This window comes from Sprattus sprattus, assembly GCF_963457725.1.
Source record: "Sprattus sprattus genome assembly, chromosome: 17".
Taxonomy (NCBI): Eukaryota; Metazoa; Chordata; class Actinopteri; order Clupeiformes; family Clupeidae; genus Sprattus; species Sprattus sprattus.
The window spans coordinates 19,951,486-19,974,635 of record NC_137915.1 but is presented as its reverse complement, the minus strand read 5'-3'; the positions used below and the strand labels follow the sequence as shown (position 1 = coordinate 19,974,635).

The following is a 23,150-nucleotide window of genomic DNA, read 5'->3' as shown; positions in this document are numbered from 1 at the left end:
TAAGGGTAGGGGTGGAGATTAGAAATGGGATTGGGCCTTACTCTTTCTTTCACTGCTGTCTCTCTCCTCTGTTTTTTTCTCTCATTCTTAAATTTCCCTATCTATGTCTAGTGTTGACTTTTACTCTTTCTGTCACTAAATTGATGGCATAAGCTTCAAAATGCACAGTCATTTTCAATAACTTTGCCCAAATCCAGTTAGTGAGTGTGAGTGCTATTGATGTCATACATTTGTGGACTATGGAGATGGAACAAAACACAGTTTCAACACAGCTGAGCATAGACGTAGCAACATTCTCAAGGTTTAGGTACAGTCTAATGCTAAAGTATTCAGTGTTCTCACTCTACGAGAACAAACCCTTCACCAAGGGGTTCATGTTAAGGATTACATTCCTACCCTGATGATCCAGATCAATTTTGAGTTTTGAATCAATATTACATTTTCTCACATGCCAGAGGACTAGACATATTTCCTTAATGTACAGGGCATTGGACTACCCATTGTCCTGTCTGAGAAGATGTTATACAACTGGTTGATCAATACGACCCTTTCCTTTAGAAGTTCAGGTTGATGACTGAATACCACTTATAAAACCACTTTCTCGTGCATTGAAATTTAGTAGTACAGTATCATGTGGTTGTGGTAATCTTTGTTAACAAAATGATAAAAAGTATTGCATCCTAGTCCTCTGTGCCAAAGTATGTTTTTTATTCTCACTTTATTTGAGTGTGGTAATGGCAATTAATTGTCTTAGCACAGTGTGACTGTTTCGTCATGTCTACACTCAGCTCGCGCCGTCTTTATTCTGCGTGGGCTGCAGAAGTTTGTCTTTAAACTTCAAACACTGAATGTAGTCATGTCTCACGGCGTGAAAACCCACGTTATTGCTGTAAATGCTGATGGTAAAAAAAAAAGCTGCTTAAAGTGGTTCCGTGTAGGCAGCGTCTCTAAGATCATAGAGGAGGTGGAGATAACGTTCTGATTATGAAAGCACATTAAACAGCGTCTACCTTTGTGCTGCTCATCGACAGTAAAACACTAGCGCTCTCACGATAGTCACTGGTGTTTAACGTCTCAAGTTGACAAAAGTCGTTAATGTGTATACGTGCGGGGGTGATGTGATAACCTTGATGTGATGTAGCACAGACTGTGGCGGCTGTTCAAGCTTACATCCAGTGCACATACAGATTTGCTATGGCACACACACACATCTCTGAGGGATGTCTTCACACACACACATCTCTGTGGGCTGTCTTCACACACAGTGTGGAATGTCATTACACACACAAACATCTCTGTGGAATGTCTTCACACACACACACACACACATCTCTGTGAAATGTCTTCACACACACACACATCTCTGTGGGATGTCTTCACACAAACATCACGTGTCCTGTGAAGGTGCAGTATCGTTCAGCTTCTACGTTTGACAACCTAGTCATCTAGAATAATCACGTAGTGCTTGTGATATACTGACTGAAATAGAGTTCAAACAGTACGTGGTACCAGTGAGAAGCCTGTACTGTTTTCCCATTTTTGTGCCAGTCTGAGTCTGCTGGGTTGCCATTCACAGTTCTGTGCGCTAATCCTGCTGGACAGTCATTGATGAGAGCCTTGTCCTGAAACCTTGGTTTTAGCTTTAGTGTGTGTGTGTGTGTTTGTGTGTGTATGTGTGTGTGTGTGTGTGTGTGTGTGTGTGTGTGTGTGTGTGTGTGTGTGTGTGTCGGTGTGTGTGTCGGTGTGTGTGTTTGTGTGTGCGTGTGTGTTTGTGTGTGTGTGTGTGTGTGTGTGTGTGTGTGTGTGTGTGTGTGTGTGCTTGTGTGTAGAATATGGATGTGTTTGGTTTATGTGGTCATTGAAGTGTGCCCTTAGGGTTGTTGTTTTTGACTGTGTCTTTATTTGTGTGTGTGTGTGTGAGAGAGAGAGAGAGAGAGAGAGAGAGGGAGAGAAAGAGAAAGAGAAAGAGAAAGAGAAAGAGAAAGAGAAAGAGAAAGAGAAAGAGAAAGAGAAAGATGGATCAATCCTGAGTATGTTTGTTTCTGTGTGCCATGTACTGCCATGTACTCTTATGTGATGTGTGTTTTTATCTCTGTGTGTACAGGCTTGTGTCTTTGTATTTGTATTGTTTTTGGAGTTAAGTTTGACACTGTGTAGTGCGACGGTGTGAGCTCTACACTGTGTAGTGTGACTGTGAGAGCTCTATACTGTGTAGTGTGACTGTGCGAGCTCTATACTGTGTAGTGTGACGGTGTGAGCTCTACACTGTGTAGTGTGACTGTGTGAGCTCTACACTGTGTAGTGTGACTGTGTGAGCTCTACACTGTGTAGTGTGACTGTGTGAGCTCTACACTGTGTAGTGTGACTGTGTGAGCTCTACACTGTGTAGTGTGACTGTGTGAGCTCTATACTGTGTAGTGTGACTGTAAGCTCTACACTGTGTAGTGTGACTGTGTGAGCTCTACACTGTGTAGTGTGACTGTGTGAGCTCTACACTGTGTAGTGTGACTGTGTGAGCTCTATACTGTGTAGTGTGACTGTAAGCTCTACACTGTGTAGTGTGAGTGTGAGAGCTCTACACTGTGTAGTGTGACTTCGAGAGCTCTATACTGTGTAGTGTGACTGTGCGAGCTCTATACTGTGTAGTGTGACGGTGTGAGCTCTATACTGTGTAGTGTGACGGTGTGAGCTCTACACTGTGCTATGTGACTGTGTGAGCTCTACACTGTGCTATGTGACTGTGTGAGCTCTACACTGTGTAGTGTGACAGTGTGAGTTCTACACTGTGTAGTGTGACTGTGTGAGCTCTACACTGTGCTATGTGACTGTGTGAGCTCTACACTGTGCTATGTGACTGTGTGAGCTCTATACTGAGCTCTATACTGTGCTGTGCTTCCAGGGGAGATGTCACCATTTGAATGTGAGCACAGGACTAGAGGGGGCATGGTGCAGTCTGATCCCCGTCGGAGGCCCCTGCCTCACCCAGACCACCGGCCTCAAGTGGAACCTCCGTAAGTCAACCACATGTTCCCCCAGACACATTACACATGGGCACAGCCCTAAAAAACAGTGTCCTCAGTGTGACAATACCCTGAACACACTTTCAGACTGTGCACTTTTCTCATTTTCTAGGAAAAGTGAAAAATTATTGTGGAGTGTTCCGTTTACAGCTGTTGTCCAAGCTGTTCTTATTAATACCAGTCTGTTTTGCTTCAGGTGCAGGTGTAATCCATATTGAATGTTAGATGTGTGAATAGGAGAAATGTGGAACAAAACAAAAACAAAAACAATGGAATCAGTATCCAGAGCACCCCTCGTCCTTTTATTTGCCTATTTCTGTCTTCCTATTGCTTTCTCACTTCATCCACTACGTGCCCTACAGGTAGATGTCTGCTTCACTATTGGATTTGTTACAGCTAATAGACTGTCTATTATTGAGAGGGGCTGGAGTGGTGTAGCATTACTGCCTTGTATCTCTCTAATTGATGACTTAGAAGCACTGATCACTAAACTTTTGATTCCTTGTAATGCCTGTGATGCCGTTCAGATGCGGGTGCTGTAAATTACAGTTAGAAAGCAGTGATGGTTGTGCGATCTGCCGCAGGTTTAGTACACTCAATGCAAAATGCAAAGACACCGTGTGCGCTTTCTACGGACTGGCCAAGTTGCTGCTTGCGCTGTGCTCTCTAACGTACATACGCCCCACACTATCATTTGGTATTCCGAGAAATGCATCGGTGAACTCTGGCTGCACCCACACTACAGCACATTTCTCATGCATTTACTGCTCACTCTTTCCCACATGCACACACACTGGGACAATACCCAAGGTAACGCATGTTCATTTAGGGTGGAAAGTGTGCCGGACCCATGCATGACTGGAGGCATTAGTCATAATGGGGCGGTTTAAAGAAGCATTCCCTTAATCTGGCAACCGGCGCTGCCGGCAGACAAGAAGCCGTGGCAGCGTTAGCTGAGGCGGAGGCAGAAAGGCACAGAGGGAGGCAGGGCAGCAATGAAAGATACATGACTTAAACACATGCAGAAGGCAGTGCCAGCTCTCTCATCTGACTGTGAATCCCTCCCACACAAGAACAAAAGAGACCCAGCCATATCGAGGCATATTAGGGGTGCACCATCGCTGAGAGACAGCATATGCAGCTTCGGCGTTTATTAGAGCTCCCGTTTTTATACGTCACGACGTACCAGCTCAATCCAGTCAACTGACTTTAGCAGGATGCTCATTTGCAGCCTGCTGCCGGAACCTTCATTGACTCTTGGCCCTGACTGGCAGACCTTGCACCCCTAACTTCCCCAGCTCAGGAGAGATCAGAGAAGGATGCCCCCTGGAGGTCAGGTCAGCCTGGGCAGAGGCAGGGCAGCTCATCTTCATTCAGCCTCTGAGCAGAGATAAGCAACAGGCCTCTCCGCTTCGAGAGAGTCTGGCTGTGTGCGTGGTGGCCCATTCTATTTCAGTCATGCTCAGATGCAGAAGAACAAAAGGGGAAAAAATGTGCTTTGACAGCTTTGATAATGGCAGCGCTTTAGTCTGATTGGTTAATTACGGTGGGTTTCTCTTTGTTCCAGGAAGTGGGTTAAGCCTGCACAATTTTCTTATAAGAAGTTTTTGAAGTTCACCTACGTTACATTAAGCCTTTTTTTTATCTCCACAGCCTTGTAATCAAGTTGTTTATCACTATCGTTAAGATTAGAAAGGAGGTTTGATCAAACCCCATGATCAAATAATGAAAAATAAGTTGATGAAATGGCGGAATTTGGCTTGATGAGCTGCAGTGTACTGCTTATTGAGTAGCGTCATCAAACAGACTAGACCCATAATAGAGGTGACACACATGCACCTTTAGACTTTGTTTTTAAGTATAAAAATCATTTTTTCATAATCAGCTGCAGAGTGTTCCTGAGGATCTCCTCACAGTTCCACTGGATGACAAAGTTTAGTTTTACAAAGTGAAATGTTTGCCAGCAAAATATTGTTGGTCAGAACGCACACAAAAGGTATGGTTGCAGTTTTTGGTGAGTTCAGGTAACATACTGTCTCAGCCCTCGGTGAGGATCACATTAGAGCCGGGATAACGGCTTTGTGTGGTAGGCGCCCCACAGCTCTTTAATGTTATTGGTTTGAAGAGATAATATCTGCAGGTTGTATGAGTTCAGAGGGAATTGTCGATGTTGTCTGATGTTTGATATTGTTTATGATGAAAACAGTGCAGCTGTACTCTGACTGATAAATAAATCATCTGAGAAAATGCTAAACCTTGCTAGCCAGCCTGTGAGGCAGCCTGCTATTTGTACCCATGGGTTTATTTTGGATGAAACAATTGTCCCATACCTGGTGAACACAGCTCTCAGTGTAAATGCTGAAATCAGACAACTTTCCCCAAAATAGTTTTGGTTACAGTTTACTTTACCCAGTTTTCACAAAGCATGCCACATTCATAAAGGGTTATAAAGAATTCATAAGGCCACATGAAGATTGTCATAAGTCTATATAATTTTTTTATACATAGTAATGACTGCACTCATGAAGCATTATGATGTTATAGTATAGCCTGGATACCAGCCTGAACTCCGCCCACAAAATTTTTGGTCTGGGAGATTCAGTCTGGAGTCGAGCTAGTTGGGAGGGATTCAAGCCCTCCGAAAAGTGATCTGACCAATACAATTGTAAGGGCGGGCTTTATACGTTGATGAACAGATATAGATAGCATAGCCTATACATCGGACAAAGATGGCGCCGTCTCGGGAGCTTAGTGGGACATATTTTATATGATTTAAGCTATCTACACGACTTTTTTTATGTCTACATTGACTCGGTTAGTTGTGTATACGCAAAACGAGTGTTGCCAAAGATTGTAGGTCTTAACTGAAGCACTCTAGACCATTATTGATCGGTTATGCTAACGCGTAGACAAAAAAAACATTGAAACAAATGGTAGCTTCTAGCCTTGAGTGCTAATTAAGTAACGTGAGCAGGCATATCTCAACAGATATTGACAGCGCATTCATTTTGAAAGAGGAACAGAGAAACGCGATCAAGGCATTTGTCGATTGAAACGATGTTTTTGCCGTCCTTCCTACGGGATCAGGTAAAAGTTTAATCTATCAGATGGTAATAATACTACGTTGCTCTGATTGGTTATAGGTATCCAATTCAGCAAAGAGGAATTTTCTTTCCTGGTTCGTTGAAACACGCCCCATAATCACAGCCCAATGGTTCGGTCTCAGACTCATATTCTGACTAGAATTATGAGTATGACATCGTCAGGCTAGTTATAGTATAATATTGGCTTATTATTAATAATTCTCTCTCATTACATTATTAAATTAGTTTATTGTTGCACACATAATATTTTGTATACAATATTATTTATTTGTTAATGGTTACCAAATGAATTGTAAACCTTTAAGAAATCATTTGTAAAACACCTATAAACATTACATAGATAGATGGACCAGATATTTGTAACACTTTGGTAATGGTTAGGCTAATAATTTGTTAATCATGATAATTATAATGCAATAATAATTACGATAATAGTTCGTAAATCATCTGCAAATATTGGTCAGCCCCCCAGTCGCACATCAAAAAGTTAGCAGCAGCTTGACGGACAAAGTCCATTTTTCGTCCATTTAATCAACATTCTGCTGGTTGCTGCCTCATTTTCAGCTATGTTTGATTTGCTTCTCCACAGTGAAGGGGATGAAACAGTAAAAACTGTTTTGCTTGAAGGGGTAATAGTGCCTCTTTGCCATAGCAACCGGCAAATTCTGTGTTTTTCTTCAAAATTATGAACCATTTCCAGCAGCCTTGGCCCATAATGACTGTGTCTCTGTTCTGTTTTGATATATTCTGTAGACTTTGTGAGCCATTTAATAAGCAATGTAAACAAACATATCTCTTCCTAAATGAGTGTAGGCGGTGTTGCAGTGGATTTGCTGTTGTTTAAGTCCGGTTGTATCCCATGTGCCGGGCTTTAATGTGAAAAACCATCATGAGAACAGATTTTCTAAAGGCTTTAAATGTGCTGGAGGGAGAAAAAAACGAACCATATCTCTTTGAGAAATGACATTGACATTGAAGACGGGCCATGTAGAGGTTGTGGACAATTCATTAACTGTTGTTTAATAGAAGCTCGCTGACACTCACGGCCCTTAGCGGTTTAGCAGCCCTCCAGCTCATTGGTAGTAATAGATCTGTAATGGAATGACTTTATGGGCCATCGCTGTTTTATCCCCAAGGGGACTGCCACTGCCGAGGAATCAAGGTTGACTATTAGAGGTTGTCATAGGGCTGCGGAGAGGATGCATTTCTGAGCGATACCTCTGGGTTATTGACAGAAGCAACGGCAGCCTCTTCAATCCCCTTTGAAGCGAAAGGGGGGGGGAGCGAGTGGCGTGGTGGTGGGGCGATAGAAGGGGTATGTGCATGATTCGTGAGAGAGCGATTGAGATGATTGCCTGGCCATGGGACGCTCCTTATCGACATCACTGCGCGGACTGGGAGTGCATTCTAATGGACTGTACTTTTGTTACTTTTGTAGTTCAGTTTTTTGGAACACTTTCAAGCTGAGGCCGCCGCTTTTTTACTTTTCTTGTTGTTCACCCGACAAGAAACTGAATTGACATTTATAAAGGTGTTTAAAAAAAAACAATCCCCAAAGGATGACCATATACAGCAGTGAGTTGCACTGGTATTTTTAACTGTCGACATGTAATACACAGTTACAGAAGAAAATTACTGGGTTTTAGCAAATCCTCCTCGCAAATGCACATAATGTGTGAACAAGGGAATTGAAAAGACCTTGTGGAAGAATGGAGGAGATTGGGATGTTGTCAACGTATCCTGCTGATTCCTATTTGCTTCCCACCGGAATTCTCCTGTGTGTCTGGATTCTATATTCCCTCACTCTCCCTCTGTGAACACTGTTCTCCATGGCTTTTCTTTTTAAACAGCTGCATGGACAAAGTCTGTGGGGCTGCAGGCACCCAAAGAGAATGTGATCAATTTTGTGAGGAAACCCGATGGGTACATTGTGGCTAGCCCTGTCCGATACGCACATGTGTGTGTAGTGTGTGTGGTGTGTGTGTGTGTGTGTGTGTGTGTGTGGGTGTGGGTGGCGGTGTGGGTGTGGGTGTAGGATTGGGTGTGGGTGTGGGTGTTTGTGTGTGTGTGTGTGGGTGTGTGTGTGTGTGGGTGGCTCTGAAACACTCCCACGTTCCTGCCGACAGCATCAAAGGGCAGGTGAGACACACAGAGTGCAAAAAACTCCCTCTCTAATGACTCTCCTCAACAAGTTTTTTTCCCCCTCGTTTGGCACTTTTTCTCCATCCCTTTTTTCTTTCTTTCTTATTGGGGGGGGGTGGGGGGGTGGTAGGTCCCAGAGCATCACCACAAAATAAATAGAGACGAACAATCAAGGGGGCTTAGAACATTGCCTTCAATGCTGTCACTTTAATTTTAACACCAGTACCTCTGTTTATTTAGGAACAAATCCCGAAGAGTATGTGTTGGCAGTAATTGCCTGAGCTCAACTTTCCTTATTCAAACTCCCTGGAGTCCTTTTTTTGGCGCTTTGCCTGTCTGCAACATTTTCAAGTCCAGTCCGATGCAGAGCGCGCATTTCCCATTTAATTCCAAACTTAGATCATCTGCGCCATCTGAAGAGATGGACCTTCCACGGGGACAGCCTTTCTTCATTTTAAGTCTTGTTCAACGGACTGTGATAGGTTTTCAATGGATGTGCAGCACTTGACATTTTTCCATTCTTTGCCTAGTGAATGGAGCTGTTACCTTACGTTAGAAAATAACTGCTGAGTCACCCATCCCAACATGTTTATATTTTTGCATTTAAACATCTTGCATTGCTTGCCAGCAAAGCTTTAAATCACCATTAAAAAAAAGTACTGCATTCATATTGCACTAAAAGCAATTGTAAATATCAAATTGGAAAACACTGATCGAGTCATGGCGAATCTATATTATTGGTCAGTAGGTCCCATTTTTGAGTAGGTGTGTGAAATGGCGTTCAGTGAAAATCCAGATGTGTGTGTACAAAAGCATGGTCAAAAATATGCTCCTGAAAATGTGGGGTTAATAATGTCCTTGCATTATTGATTTAAATATGTATGCCTTGAAAGTAATTTCTGAACATCAATTTTCTAGCCCATAGCCTTAGCCATAGATATGCAATAACTCTTGTTGTATACAGTATACTAACAAATTCTTAAAGTGGTGATGTGAGCTTGTCTACATGAAGGACAACCTAATGATGTGGAGGAAAGGTAATGCCTGAAAGCTTTGTCATTTCCTTTGTCAGTCCTGAATACTGATTCTTACTACTGATAGCCACATAATGAGACTTCAACTGTCTCATACAATAGAGTCTATTGAATAGAATGTATACTTCAGGCCTATTGAATGACTTCCTGCTACACATTCCGGGATTGTCAGTTCCCCTCTATTAACCTTTGCAATTACAGACACAGTTGGATTGCCTCCTGTAGCACACCATAGGTGTAAACAACAAAAAAGGAAAATAAAATAAATGCAAAATGCACCTTTTTCTTGTACCGGTAAGCACAATGGCTAGGTGCATGCATTTGTTTGAAAGGTAAAAGCAAAGCCGTAACGCGCTGTTGTGGGAGAAAAAGAAAAAGGTGAAGATTAGTCATTGGGGCAAATTATTATTCCAATCACTAGCAGACACAAGAACAAGCATTATATACACTGTGTGACATCTGGGAGTTCTGCTCTTTTTTGCAGGACTTGGAATGTGGTTTTGCAGAGAGAAGGTAGATAACATTCTGGGACATGTCTGTTGATGACCTGTTGTTGGTGTGGTTATAGTAGCTTAGCAGTAAAGCTGAGAATGATCAATGGTGAAGCAATCTCCAACACCTTAATCTTCAGCCTCTCAAAATTATGCTCCACTGCACGTCATCAGCACAGCAACCAACTAAACATGAAATATGCTTGCATTGCTTTACTGTAAGCAATTTTTCCCCACGTTTTATTTTCTCCTTGCATTTTATCTATAAACAGCAGTCTCGGTCAATGCGTCTGCTGCATTTCTCCAAGGTATTGATTTTATTTGCGCTTGCTTTAACAAGCGTTAAAAAAAAATGAAACTCCTGCTTTGAAAAATTAGGCCTGCAATTTCCTCCGGTTTATTTTTAATTAAAGCCTTTGTGTAATTTGCTTAGCCGAGGCCCTGGGAGAGGCGGAATGTGTCAAGTGCTGTGGTCGCTGAGCACAGTTTCCTTTCCACGGGGTCAGCTGAAGGTTCCCCGGCACCACCGGTATCATTTTAGGATCCCGATTTTAATCTTCAGTCCCCTCGTCTGGTTCACCAGGACAGAAAATACCTTGCAGCTTATAGCTCAGTTTGCCTTTATATCCACTAGCCACAACAAAGACTGGGGGATTATGGGTTGGGATTCAGCTATTGTTAAAATACTTTTTTATGTTTGTTTAGCCTAGTCCAGATCCAGGGGTTTACAGAGGACTGGGATCCTTTTGAGTCCATCGCAACCTGTTGTGTATCGCATGAAATCGCTAAAGCCCACATGCAAATCGGATCAAACAGTACCATGCGCATTCTGAATCTAAAGTGGGATGCTTCTTGGACTTCCATTTGTAATGTTATTTTTAACATATAAACATATATTATTATATGAACAAAGCATCACAACATTACAAATGTTGTGGTTCATGTTTGTTTATCACTGTTTATAGTGTTTCAGTAGATGATGCAAAGTTGGCCATTCATGCAGCATGCAGCAATTTGAAGTGATTGAAAAAATGACTTAATTGCATGGTAGAATTTTGCTCTCTCGATCATCAGAATTTAAACCCATTAAGTGCTGGAACAGCTGGCTGCTTGCAACTTATCTGTTGTTAGAACATCAAGCTGTATGCGAAATAAAACGCAAATCTACTTGAGGCACGACCTCTCACCCATAATTTGCTGATCATTTTAGTCACCAAGCCCTATGGTGGCTGTGAGAGCTGCAGTGGTCAACTGGAAAAGATGCTGAGGCACACATTCCACACATTTGCATGATGTGTTAATTAAACAATTTATCACTCTGCGGTCATTTATAATTAACTGATTACTCCCCGAAGGCCCAAATGAAGCATTCATTATAGTGCTTTGTGTTGTAAGGTTGAACAATCGATCATTGAATATTCACCAGTATTGAAAATCTTGTGATTGGCTACTTCTCAGTTAGTTTGTCTGTCCTGCCCACCAAACAACCAATGGTTGGTGAGCTTACTGGCATGCAGTGGCCTCCATTATGCAAAGCATGTTGGTGGTAAAGGTCTGTAATGATTCTGTCGCAGCCCAGCTCTCAGCACGACGCAACAAGGGAATTACAAATCATATTCTTTTATTAACTCTTTTAAGATACAAACAAAAGTAGTCAAATGTACAGAAAATAGGGGAAAACCTCTGCCTTGCACCCAGTGCAACCAGCGCCTTCCCCTCTGTCTCTCTTTCCCCCTAGTCCTGCTTCTTACTGACTCTTTAAAGTCTTGTTTGAATAGATTGGCACTGATCAGCACTTGGTCAAACGATTTACAGGTGAGCTTCCAATTTGGGAAAGCCCGACCTGCCTAGTCCCCAGAACACCTCCCAGGGTCCTAAAGCCTGCCCTGTATAGTCCTGGTTAGACAATTCATGCATGCTTAACTAAGTGGAAGCCTAAGAGCAGCTTGGGCTACCACAATTCATGTAAAGAACTGTGGCCATCTATCAAGGTGTACGATGCTGCCAAAGTGAACTGCCATTTTCACTTGAATGGGATTGAACTTGAATGTGTTTCCATATGTCAAGAGGGCTAAGGGAAAGGGAATCCAGGCGGAAGAGTGAAGTGATCCAAGTCATGCATTCTTAGCCAATCGTAATACTCATTTGATTCTTTAGTTGTGTAGAATGAGAAGTGAAACCCCGCAGAAACTCCTGAATGTTGGGTCTTTCTGTTAGCACTCACTAATATAGGGCCCTATGCACTGTTGTATCTTTAATAGAGTGGCAAGACCTCAGCAGAATGCTGAAATATTTCAGATATTGAGGGGAAAAAAGTGTCAAATTATAGCTAGAAGGACCATTTGCACATCAAAATGAGTGAGAGGAGGGGGAGAAAAGTCTCGAGCCTCACCAGAAAATACTCTGACAGCTTTTGTCGAATCACAAAGTAGCTGTCTCCGTGAGACAACAGTCCTGGCGACGTGACCGCTAATCACCCGGACCAAATGCAATTTTCACATAGGGCTCCTATGATAGGCTAAAGGAGGCATGTGTCAGCAGGTTTGAAATTGCACTTGAGATTTAATTGTCTTAAGGGCTGGGGATACGAGCAAGGCTTTTGTAGCATTAATCTGTCCAACAGGAGGAGGTGGAACGTGGTGGTGGTGGTGGTGGGGGGGACTTGCTGGGGACACAGGCGAAGTGGTCTTTTCACCCGATTACAGGCACATTCCTTGCTTGCCTGAGCGTTTCGATTGAAGTCGCATTGGGAACAAAAGCAGCTTTTCTAGCAACGCCACATTCAGCCGAGATATGCTAACAGCAATGCAACAGTACACTGAGTCATTGCAACCTTGACCCCGTTAATGTCTGCTACAGGAAGACTGGACAAATTCTTCAGGGTTATCAGCATACACTAACGGCCTGGCTGGAAAATGTTGTTTTTGAACCACGGATTTCAATCTGAGGAATGAGTCATTGATATTCTGTTGTTTTTGCCATAGAGGTCTTCTAACAAAAAAGCACTTAATGTAGACGGAAATGGACCAAATTTAGTTAATGGCATGAGTCTCCTCTTGCTGTGCATTTCAAAATGTCTGTCTTGTACAAAATGTCCAAATAATTTAGTTTTTCATGTAATGAATAAAGTCATGATTAGAGATGAATCACGGATGGGCACTTTTTTCATTAACATCCATGTTGTTATTTTCAAGGAAGTTGTAGAAAATGTTCCATATTTCTCAATACTTGTCAAGTCTATTTTTTGTTGTGTAACTTATCTTTTCTAAAGCTAAGTAAGAAGTAATTCCCCTCAACCATTGTGATGTGGCACAGGGTGTATTTGATTTCCATGAGAGAGCTATACATCGTTTGGCTTCCAGAAAACAAATATTCAGTAGAGACCTAATTTCTTTTAGAGGTAATGAAGTCTTCTGGATAGAGATTCAATAGGCACAATTTAATGATTTGGCCAGCAAGGTCCACCACCTTACTCCAAAAAGAAAGTATCTTTTGACATTCCCACGGCCACAATGAAATAAGGTACCTTTTTGCTCTTTACATTTGAAGCAGGTATCAGGTATGTTAGGGTTAAAGTGGTGCAATTTAGCTGGTGTTATGTACAGTCTACTTATCCATGTATATTGTAACAGTTTGGAGTTTGTATTTATGGATTGGGTCTGAGCTAGAAAACATGCCTCTGACCATTCCTCCTCAGTTTTATTATCCTGCAGGTCCCTTCGCCATGCTTGAAGTGAGCGTTGTGATGATTCTTTAGACTTGCTTACAAAAAGCTCATTGAGTAATGAAACCTGTCCCCTAAAATGTTAAAACTTCAAAGTGTAATCTTCTAGGGTGGATAGGGGGGGAAGCTTCAAATCATTGCTCTGTCTGGAAAGGATGAAGCTTCTAAATTGTAGATATTTAAAAAAAAAAAAAAAAAATGTTTTGCAGGAATCCCATATTTTGATTTCAGCTCTTCGAAAGACATGAGAACCAGGTTTTCATTGTAAAGGTCAGCTACCTTAGCTATACCCTGGGCTGCCCATATTTTAAACCCTAGGTCTGCTCTACCAGGTTGGAAGTCATCATTACCAAAAATTGGAGAAAACTGAGATAGTTTAGCTGTTTCTCCTAGGTATGCAAGAGATTTTTGCCAAACCATTAATGTGTTTTTGAGAAAAGGATTTTTAGTATGTTTGATTAGTTTATGTTTTTTAGCAGAGAAGATGTACAGGTTTAAAGGTATGTTGATTCAATGTGCTTCTATTGAAACCCAATCTGGAGGGTGGTTTCTCTCAAAATAAAACATTCCTGCTCTGATTTGAGCTGCCAAGTAATACCACTCAAGATTTGGTAGTTGTAAACCACCTCGATCATATGGTAAATACAATAGGGAAAGCCTGAGCCTGGGACGCTTGTTGTTCCATATAAAGTTAGAGAAAAGCTTTTTAAGAAAATTGAAGAGTGAGGGTGGAGGAGCAAGTGGAATAGATTGAAAGAGATATCGGTCAAATTGACATTTTCAATACATTTATACGCCCAATCATAGAAATGGGTAGATTTGTCCATCTATTTATAAGTTGGGTGACCTTATCTGTTAAGGTATTGTAGTTATTAGGAACAATTTAGTCAGTGGTAGGGGAAATGTTTACACCCAGGTATGTGAAGCCATTTAGTGAAACCATAAAAGGAGTATGAATTGGGGGGTGTAGTCGTTTCTTTTCATTCATGAATAATATTACAATGGATGGGCACTTTACTTTTTTTAGAACTCTGCATGCTGTGTCATTCAAAGCCACCTCCCGTGTTCCCCAGTTCCTGGATGCTGCTGTGGCATTGATGTGACTCACCCACTCACTCTCTGAAGCTTTTCAAGCTCTGTCTTTTGAACTCACTCTATCACAGGTATTATCACATGGTAAGTCCTGAGAAGTTGCAGGGTTTTTCTTTAATGGGATGCATTAGGGACAAGCCAAAAAGTCCTTGAAATTTCTGCAGCTGCAGATAGTCACACCATGCGTTCTTTTTCTAGTTGCTGACATTAGTGAGCTGACAAGTATTAATCTCTATTTTTGTTCTGTATTCAAAGGTTCAGAGTTTTTTTTTATTTTTCACTTTCACTTGTGCCCTCCCAGTGCAGAAACAGTGTTTTTATTTATTTCCCTTGCCTGAAATATAGTCCCCTTACTTTCCCCTTTCTCATAGATACCGTGAGGCATTGATTCATTTTTCATGTCTACACTTTTTACACTCAACCTGTTGAAAAGGTTTTAGTGTCCCCCCCGACCGAAAGTGCCAAAGGCACTCCAGTGATTTCTTTTTTTCCCCTTCTTTCCGCCGTCTTTGTTTTCTCAAAGGTGAGAAATGGTTTTATTGAACGTTGGCCGTCCTAGGCACAGGACAAATGTAAAGGCACAAGATGTGTACAGCTAAAAGCAGTTCTTATCAGATGCAATGGCTCACAACCATTTAAACTGCTAATGGCTTTGACAGGATCTTTTATCAGCAAGTAAAGTAAAATGCCAGTAAAATGTTTTATCAGATTCCACAAATAAGTTCTTAGTTTTTTTCGACCTTGGAGCATCACTGAATTCCCATCTCAAGGCGCGGCAGAGGTCAGACTGAAAAGTTGCGAGCACACGTTTCCTGACATAATCTCACTTTTAAATGGCTCCAAGATGTTGTTACATTTATTTATTTATTTATGAGCTTTATTGCCAAACTACTTCACTGTATGACACTGTGCCCTCAGTGTGAAGGAAAGGGGGGGGGGGGGGGGGGGGGGTGGCGGCGATCAACTGCAAAAAGCACTCAACTTTAGTACCCACACAGCCCACACAGCACCCCGTCCCCTATCCCCCCTCCACATCTCGCCTGTACCTTAATCTATAGGCACAGGAATAGAAAGGGAAGATGCTTTATTTGAAGGTCGAATTAGACTGACTTCTGCATCTGTCTCATAACCTATGTCTTGTGGAACTGTAAATATTCCATACCACTGATGCCGTAAAAGCAAAATGGATAGCCATAGCACACTACCAGAAGTGTCTTAATCTCTGCTGCCATGAGTATCAAATATCGCATCCATAAATTGACAACCTAGTGGGGGGAAAAAATGCAATTACCTCACGCAAACATCTTCATTGTTATCAAGGAGCGATTGCAAGCAAGTGAATTACTGAGCATCCATTTTGGCTCCTGTTGCAGTGTCAGTCATCGATCAGTATCCGGGTGGGGGAGGTGATTACTAATGAAGGTTCCGCAAACTGGCAGACATGACATATGAGAGCGATCAACCGATCAGTAGCCGCCTCCCTCCATGCTGAGCCACCCTCAGCAGACTCTTAATAAGACGGTGGCACCTGTTACACATACGCCTTGAGCTCTTTTTGTTCTCCCAGTCCTTTAATCTGACGAGGCCAAATGACATTGGGGAGGGGGGGTGGGCACAATATGCAAGATCCTCGGCACGGGATGCTTCAGTGGTCTTTAGTTGTGTGGCCGTGGTCCCTTGGTGACAAGAGATTAAAAAAGGCCCTGGAAAGGGATTAAGAAGTGCTTTTAAGGGGAGCTACATTTTTTGGGGGGATTTGTTCTACATTTTTATTTCTCTTGCAAGGATGTATTGTTGGAGCTCCTGAGCAAGATAGAGGATCCATTTTAAAATGGACGACAAAAAAGGAATAGAAAAGAAAACCTCTTACTCCACTTGAACTTGCTTGTTCAGGAAGACACGTAAACAGATGTCCACATTTGTTGAAAAAAAAAAGGTAATGAATGAGTCTCACATTGGCCAAACTAGTCAGCATACTTTAAAGTGAATATCAGCCTGATAAAATAATGAAATTAATTTATCAAAGGGGGGGCGGTGTTGGAGTTTGGGGTGTTCAGGTGTCATTGTCTCCCTGGGATATCATCACACTGTTATCATACTCACAGGCACCATTTGAACCTGGGGGTTCAGATGCCGGCCCATTCTCTTGTGAGTGGCATTCAGCGGCGGATCTCCCCAGCTTCCCTCCGGGCCGAGCATTTTGAGGATGCGGTGCTAAGCGGAGCGGCCCATCTGTCATCCCCCCACCCCCCCCCCCCCCACACACACACACACACACACACTCATCCTCGGTCCGGCATCCCGCTGTGCGGCAATGCATTCTCACACTCACGCTCCCATCCCACACCATTTCCTTCACCGCTAATCCGCTCTCCTGTCTGAACAGGAGGATAGAGAGAGAGAGAGAGAGGGAGAGAGGAGAAAAGAAAAACAGTAAAAAGCGGCCCTTCCAGCTTGATTACAAAAAGCCTCTGAGGCATAGAGGGGGAATTCTGAGGCTGTGGTGAAGCCTCATTAGCAAGCTTTTCGAGGGAGGGCATTGAATGAAGTGCAAGATTTTTTCATGGGTATTTTGGAGATGCAGATGTTTAATGAATCCTTTAATAACATCCCTGGCATGTGTAAGGCTCTTTAATTGAATACATCAATACATCTGTTCAAATTCACGTGTGGCTCAACTCAGTCTTTTCCTTAAGTAAATAGGTCAGCAGCCTAACAGAGCCGACAGAGACGCAATATTAATCCTGTTGTAAGTTTCATGTAGGTGATTATCGTATTCCATGTAGAATCCATTACTGCTGATCAACCAGGGCTGGGTTGCTGCACATGTACAGAGCTGTTATATCTCAGAAGTTTGATCACAAGGCTCTAAGCTTAGCTCGTCTCCAGTTTTTAAGGGTTCTGCTACCCCTAGTGGTTGGATACAGTCATGTGTCTATGTGCACAAACTAAAGATGAGCAGGAATGAAATTAAAACGGGAGGGTTTGCCCAAAAGCTGCTTGAAAATATTCTGCAATGGAAAGCATGTGCCAAGGGGTGAAACAGATTGCACGCGCCATTGATTATACTGATAAGGCCGGTGGTGGTGGTGATGGTTACAGGGCTTGGAGGATGCAAGCACAGTTGTCTTCGGTGTATAGTGGTGTAAATTCTGTCTTCAAGCAAAACATCTGTTAGACCTCCTGTTTCTCTGCTTTATTTTTTAAATTTTTCAATGTGTTTTCCTATCTGAAATCTTTAAATCACCCATGAAGTGTCTCAGACAGAAAGAAAATCAAATCATTTAGTTTAAGGAATATCAACCAAATGTGGCTTAACAAGCTGACACTGGTTAAAGGCTTTTGGGCAAATTGAATATAATTCCTCCATCGTTTAGTCATCCTAGCAGATGGTCCTCAGTGTGGTAGTTTCCAGAAAGCACTGGCAGATTATCTTTGAAAATGAGTCTAGTGGACAGAATGTCATTAACATTCAAAGCTGGAAAAGTACCCAGTGCTGCCACTAGGGGTCACTATGAACAAGTACTTGCCATGCCTGGCATCAGACCAACCCTTATGTCTTACGCATGGATATCTGCCACCTGGCATTTCTGGGATGTGTATTATCTGTGACCATTTTTGTATTGTGCTTTCAGTCATTTGATTTTTTGCTTTCTCGTGTGGTTTTGATGAGTTAACCTTAATAAGTTACAGGGCATGGATAATTGAGTTTGAAACAAGCACCTTCTTACCCTTGTCCTTTACAGTTATGGCACTACCCCCCTGTGGCTTAATAATCAATAGTTCACAGGAGACTGTGGGAAGTCATCTTTATCTTATATTGGGAACTGACCTGAAATGGGCAAGAGGGGGTGGGGGGCTGCACCCACACAAAAACTACTACCCCCCCCCCCCCCCCCTCCCAAACCACCAAGGTTTAAAAGTCCTCCCATTATTCATGTCCAAACTGCTTTGCTGCCAACAACAGAAGAATATTTGTTTTGAAAGGATGGACTGATCCAGTGGGCACTACATGCCCAGTGGTCACGCATAATGGCTGCGTTTTGAACCAGATGGTCGGGGGGCCTTTTGAGAGAGGAGGTGCCGAACTCGCTCTGGAACCCAGTGGAGTGGGCCGCCGATGTTTGGGCTTTCCACTGAGCAGTCAGACAGAATGGGGAAGGCCGGCACCACGGGGTGTTCATGCTAGGTTACGCCAGGCCACATCCTGGAGGGACTCGCTAATGAGAACATCAATACACGGGCTCTTGGCATCTCTATTCTCTGGGTTCAGGCGAGCAAAAGCAAAAAAAGAAAGGGGGAGACTGCAAATTGCCAGGTTCATCTAATTTTGGGGGACCGAAATCTAGAGTTTTGTTGAAGTCAAGTCGTTTTCTTGTTTCTAAAGGGGTCTGTGTAAGTGTATCAACTTATCAAAGGTGAGACATGTTCTGATCGATAGGTCGAACTATGGTTTTGGGAATCCTGCATGGTTCAAACTTTGTCAGTTGCCTGCATGGTTAGCAGCTATGCTTTTAGAAAAAGTACCTCTGATTGTGCAAAGACTCCATCTCATGTAGGTACTGTTGTTTTGTGGCACCGGGTTACATCTCAAAGCCCCCACTTCAGACGTGGCCTGATTTCACCTGGTTTATTCTACTGAGCTTAATTCAACCAGTAGGCTTTTTTTGATCATGGACTTATTTTATCTCAGGACTACATACCTGAAGGCCTTTAATGTGGAAATAATACCATCATCTTCTTTCTGTCTGCAGATAAACAAGTGCTCGAGTTTGGAAAGCTGGTGAGCACGTCCAACACTTATGAGCCTCATGATCCAAGCGAGGGGAGGAAACTTGTGACTGTGACTTCAGATAAGCCTCTGCTATGGAGCATGGGAATTCACATGAAGTAGCTTAAGCTTTTTCCCCCTCCAGTGGACCAACACTTGAATGAAATCTACAAAGTGCCTTTGCCCTTAATAATGGATGCCATATCATAGTTCTTTTTCCCCACTGATTTTTTTTATTAACAAACAGCCCCACAAACACACAAAGTAAAAATCCTCCACTCAACCCAGTCAGTCGCAATCATGATTTGGAATAGTCAGCATACATAGGACAGGAACATAGGATTTAGCCGCCACTGTAGAGAAAAACAGAGGACCTGTATGTTATTCATCAATGTGACCCTAGTCTGGACCAAAATATATGTAGGCTACTGAATGCTACAACAGTTACATATGTTTTGTTTGAAATATTATGCTCTTTAATATACTGTATTGATCAACATGAAAATCAAAACAATTTATCTTTTTTTATTTTAACATTTTTAATAATGATTATAAATAAATAAATGAATACACATGATCTTCTGGTTGGTTGAGTGGTCCTTACACAATGATGTTGTTGATGGGGATGTGGATGAGTTTCACGAAGAATCCGATGAAGCCCATGATCGCAAAGCCAATCGCTGTTGCCATGGCAATCTTCTGGAATTCTACAACATGTCAGATCACAGACGTTAGGAAGTGTCCCATCATTAAAAACCAACCACTGCACAGTCCTGCTGGCTCATAAGTACATCATGTCATTATTCAAGCCTCCTCCCGCTCAATTTGTTGCTGCACTGAGAGTCCAGAGGCTGTCAGTATGCTGAATGTTTGACATTACATAACACCACAAACTTTTTCATCACAGCCTCAGGGCAACTGAAGAGTGCCTATTGTGTAGGTTTATGGGCATGTTTCGATTTAAAAATGTGTGTTGCAGCTGTTCTGCAGATTCAGAGCTAGCCTGTAACCTAGTCTAAGTGTAAACATAAAAAAAAACCTCTTTGTAAGATGCCACACATGAACACGCCATCCCCCGTAACCATGGTAATGATATACTGATGGAAAACCGCAGTATTGTACTGTCCTTTGTACCAAGCCGCCAGTAGGCTAAAGTCATGCTGTGGTACTGTATAGACAACATCTGCTCAGCCAACACAGATGCATTCTGTACTTACTGTCCTATTCAGAACCCCTCCCAAAAGCTAACTCTCAAACCCAACCCCCAATGTTAACACATCACCAGAGTGGCCCTTTGGACAGTTAAAGGGGTGATTCACTCATCTTGAATAAAGTCATACAGTCTTACAAACAGTCCCCCAAAACACAGACAGTATGTGTTGAGATTAGTTAATATTGCAAATTTTCTGGGGTTTTAAAAGATTTGGGAAAATATTATATTAATCCGGTGACCATACATGCCAACCCGTTTGCCTGCCCACATAACCATCTCAAAAAAGCGGTAAGTGGTGACGTTGCCAGTGCGTGTGTGCTGCTGCTCCAAAGCCCCTGGTAGAACATTACTTACAGGCAATTTATAGTTGAATACAGGGTGGCAGCAACGCAATTCAGTGGGCTAAAGATACCGATATCTTGTTGTTCTTTGTTTACCGTAGCGTGTGTATCATTCTCGATGCGAATAGCACGCAATACATTATTTGTATGTAATACGCCCGTAAGCAATTTATATTGTGGGAAATGCGTAAAACTTGACATGTGTGGGTCACCACTATGGTACGTAGCATACTATGGTAAGATACCTGGTTTAAGTTAAGACATAAGCCACATTACACATAGAGGTTAACACATTTGGACTTAATAGCCACATCGAACCCTCTTGTAGGTTAGGAGAGGTCCTCAAACCAACCCTTTCTGTCGGGTTTTGTGCATCTTTTCACGAGTCTGATGGAGTCTTTCACGAACTGCCGACTCGGCTCCACAAACTGCGTAACTTGATCCATGGTGGGGAAGTTGGGTTTTCTGAATGAGGTCCAAAGAGAAGACGGTCAGTATCGCACGAACCAAATCCGTTTATCACACCAAAAAAAACACAGAGATACTGAACTGCAACGGGACATCATATATGCTATTGATGGATAACCTCAGCGAGCAAGAAAGCAATCAAGCTCAGTTTGCTTAAGATTACGAAAGTTAAGCAGCACAAGTAATAAAAACACAACATTTAATTAAATTATACATATAATGTTGAGAACTAAACCAACCGTTATAGCTAACTTTTAACAGAGTTCAATCTATCTAAAGTTAACTGGCCAGATAACGGTTTAAAGTTAAAGACGCAATTAGACGCCTAACGTTACATTCATTTTATTGTATTATTACACATTGAAATCTTAATACAGAATCAGCCTCTGCTCAAAGACTCTTAATTACACATACAATTAAAGTTAAATTATCTTTGTTTACCTGTGTGGGTCTTGTTGTTGTTACCTGGCCGGCTGATGTTTCTGGCCACGTAGCTGTCGGGAGAAAGCGCTTGGCTGAAAGGCTGACGTAGCGTTAAACCCATGCAAGCGAACGTCTTTCTGTGACTGTTTTTGTCACTTCATACCAGTCCTATTTGTCGCCATCTATCGCTGGGGAGTGCAACATAAGGAACCCCTTGACTATGGATGATAAGCTTTGCTTGATTCATGCAAACACTATTTACAGTGTTTCTCAGTCGCTTTGGTATATTTCTCAAATTTCCTGTATCTCTTCTTCAGTTTGGCCACTCCACCATGCAGCCTAACCCCTGTTCTTCTTCCCAGCTGCTGACCCTGGTCATTTCTTCCATTGTCAGAAATTGTACCCCTGTGTTGTGCTCTATCTATATATGTTTGCCAATTGAAGGTCCATGAGATGCACCCCTGAGTTAATTTAGAGAACTGGTTGATCATTGGTTGAGCTAAGTCTTCACATGTTCCCCTTCATAAGTGAAAGTCAAGAGTCACCTGAGAGTAATTCATTAATTAATAATAGGAGACATTTACCAAAAAAACTCAATCCAATCTGAATAGACATGAAACAAAATGCATGATTTAATATATCCTTCTCTCATTAGCTGTATCAATCAATTTTAAGCTGACCAGTTTGACAAAAAATAAGTTTAATAATAGAGTGGTTCAGTATTGATCAAAAGAGTAATGTACATATATGTCCGTACAGATGCCCCCAATGTCCCATGGTAATGCAGAAGCTATACAAAACTGAAAAATTCCCAATACCCATCCACTACTCAGTGACTGTAACATTCTGACACAGTTTGGTAGACTGCTTTGGAAACCTCTCATCCTGGCACTGAAACCAAATTGTTGGCACAGATCAAAACGTCATTTCAGACATAAAAGATGTTTCATCTTCTTTGATGTGAACTCGCTTGGATCCCAAAAAATCTCAGTGCAGGACAAGTGGACTTTGTAACTGAGTAAAAGGGATTAAGTGTTGTAGCCTATCTTTTTTTTTTAACTCAATCATAGAACTCGCCGCTTGCCGTAATTCAGACCCAGCTTCTCCTATACATTATTTATCAAAGGGAGGCTAGGGGCTGCTTTGAAAAGCCATATTCCAAATCTATTAACGTTGAGATTATAAAAAACTGTCAGCTCTGAACTTCAAAATGTAAAGGAAGAGGGGACAGTAGTCTTGAAATATTAAAGAACCTCTCATCACCTCTTTCAAACTATCTGTTAGGAACGGCATACTCTGACGAAATAGTGGGCATTATTTTAACAAC

At 42.1% G+C, this 23,150-nt stretch overlaps 2 protein-coding genes across 2 annotated transcripts in view; one reads left to right on the top strand and one right to left on the bottom strand.

The window, feature by feature from the left end:
* The window catches only part of tpk1 (thiamin pyrophosphokinase 1), a 49,525-nt gene extending 29,660 nt beyond the window's left edge, over positions 1 to 19,865 (top strand). The window contains exons 8-9 of the mRNA XM_080854816.1: positions 2,900 to 3,011; positions 19,362 to 19,865. Coding sequence (XP_080710942.1) covers positions 2,900 to 3,011; positions 19,362 to 19,501 — 252 coding nt within the window. The 3' untranslated portion in view covers positions 19,502 to 19,865. The remainder of the gene's footprint in view (positions 1 to 2,899; positions 3,012 to 19,361) is intronic.
* A 113-nt stretch (positions 19,866 to 19,978) lies between these two features.
* Positions 19,979 to 21,914, bottom strand: sec61g (SEC61 translocon subunit gamma; the record flags this gene model as incomplete). The annotated part of the gene is made up of 3 exons (XM_080854817.1): positions 21,842 to 21,914; positions 21,285 to 21,397; positions 19,979 to 20,085 (listed from the first exon to the last, which is right to left on the bottom strand). The coding sequence occupies exons 2-3, from the start codon at positions 21,376 to 21,378 to the stop codon at positions 19,979 to 19,981; spliced, it is 201 nt and encodes a 66-aa protein (XP_080710943.1). The 5' UTR covers positions 21,379 to 21,397; positions 21,842 to 21,914.
* Positions 21,915 to 23,150: the final 1,236 nt, after the last annotated feature.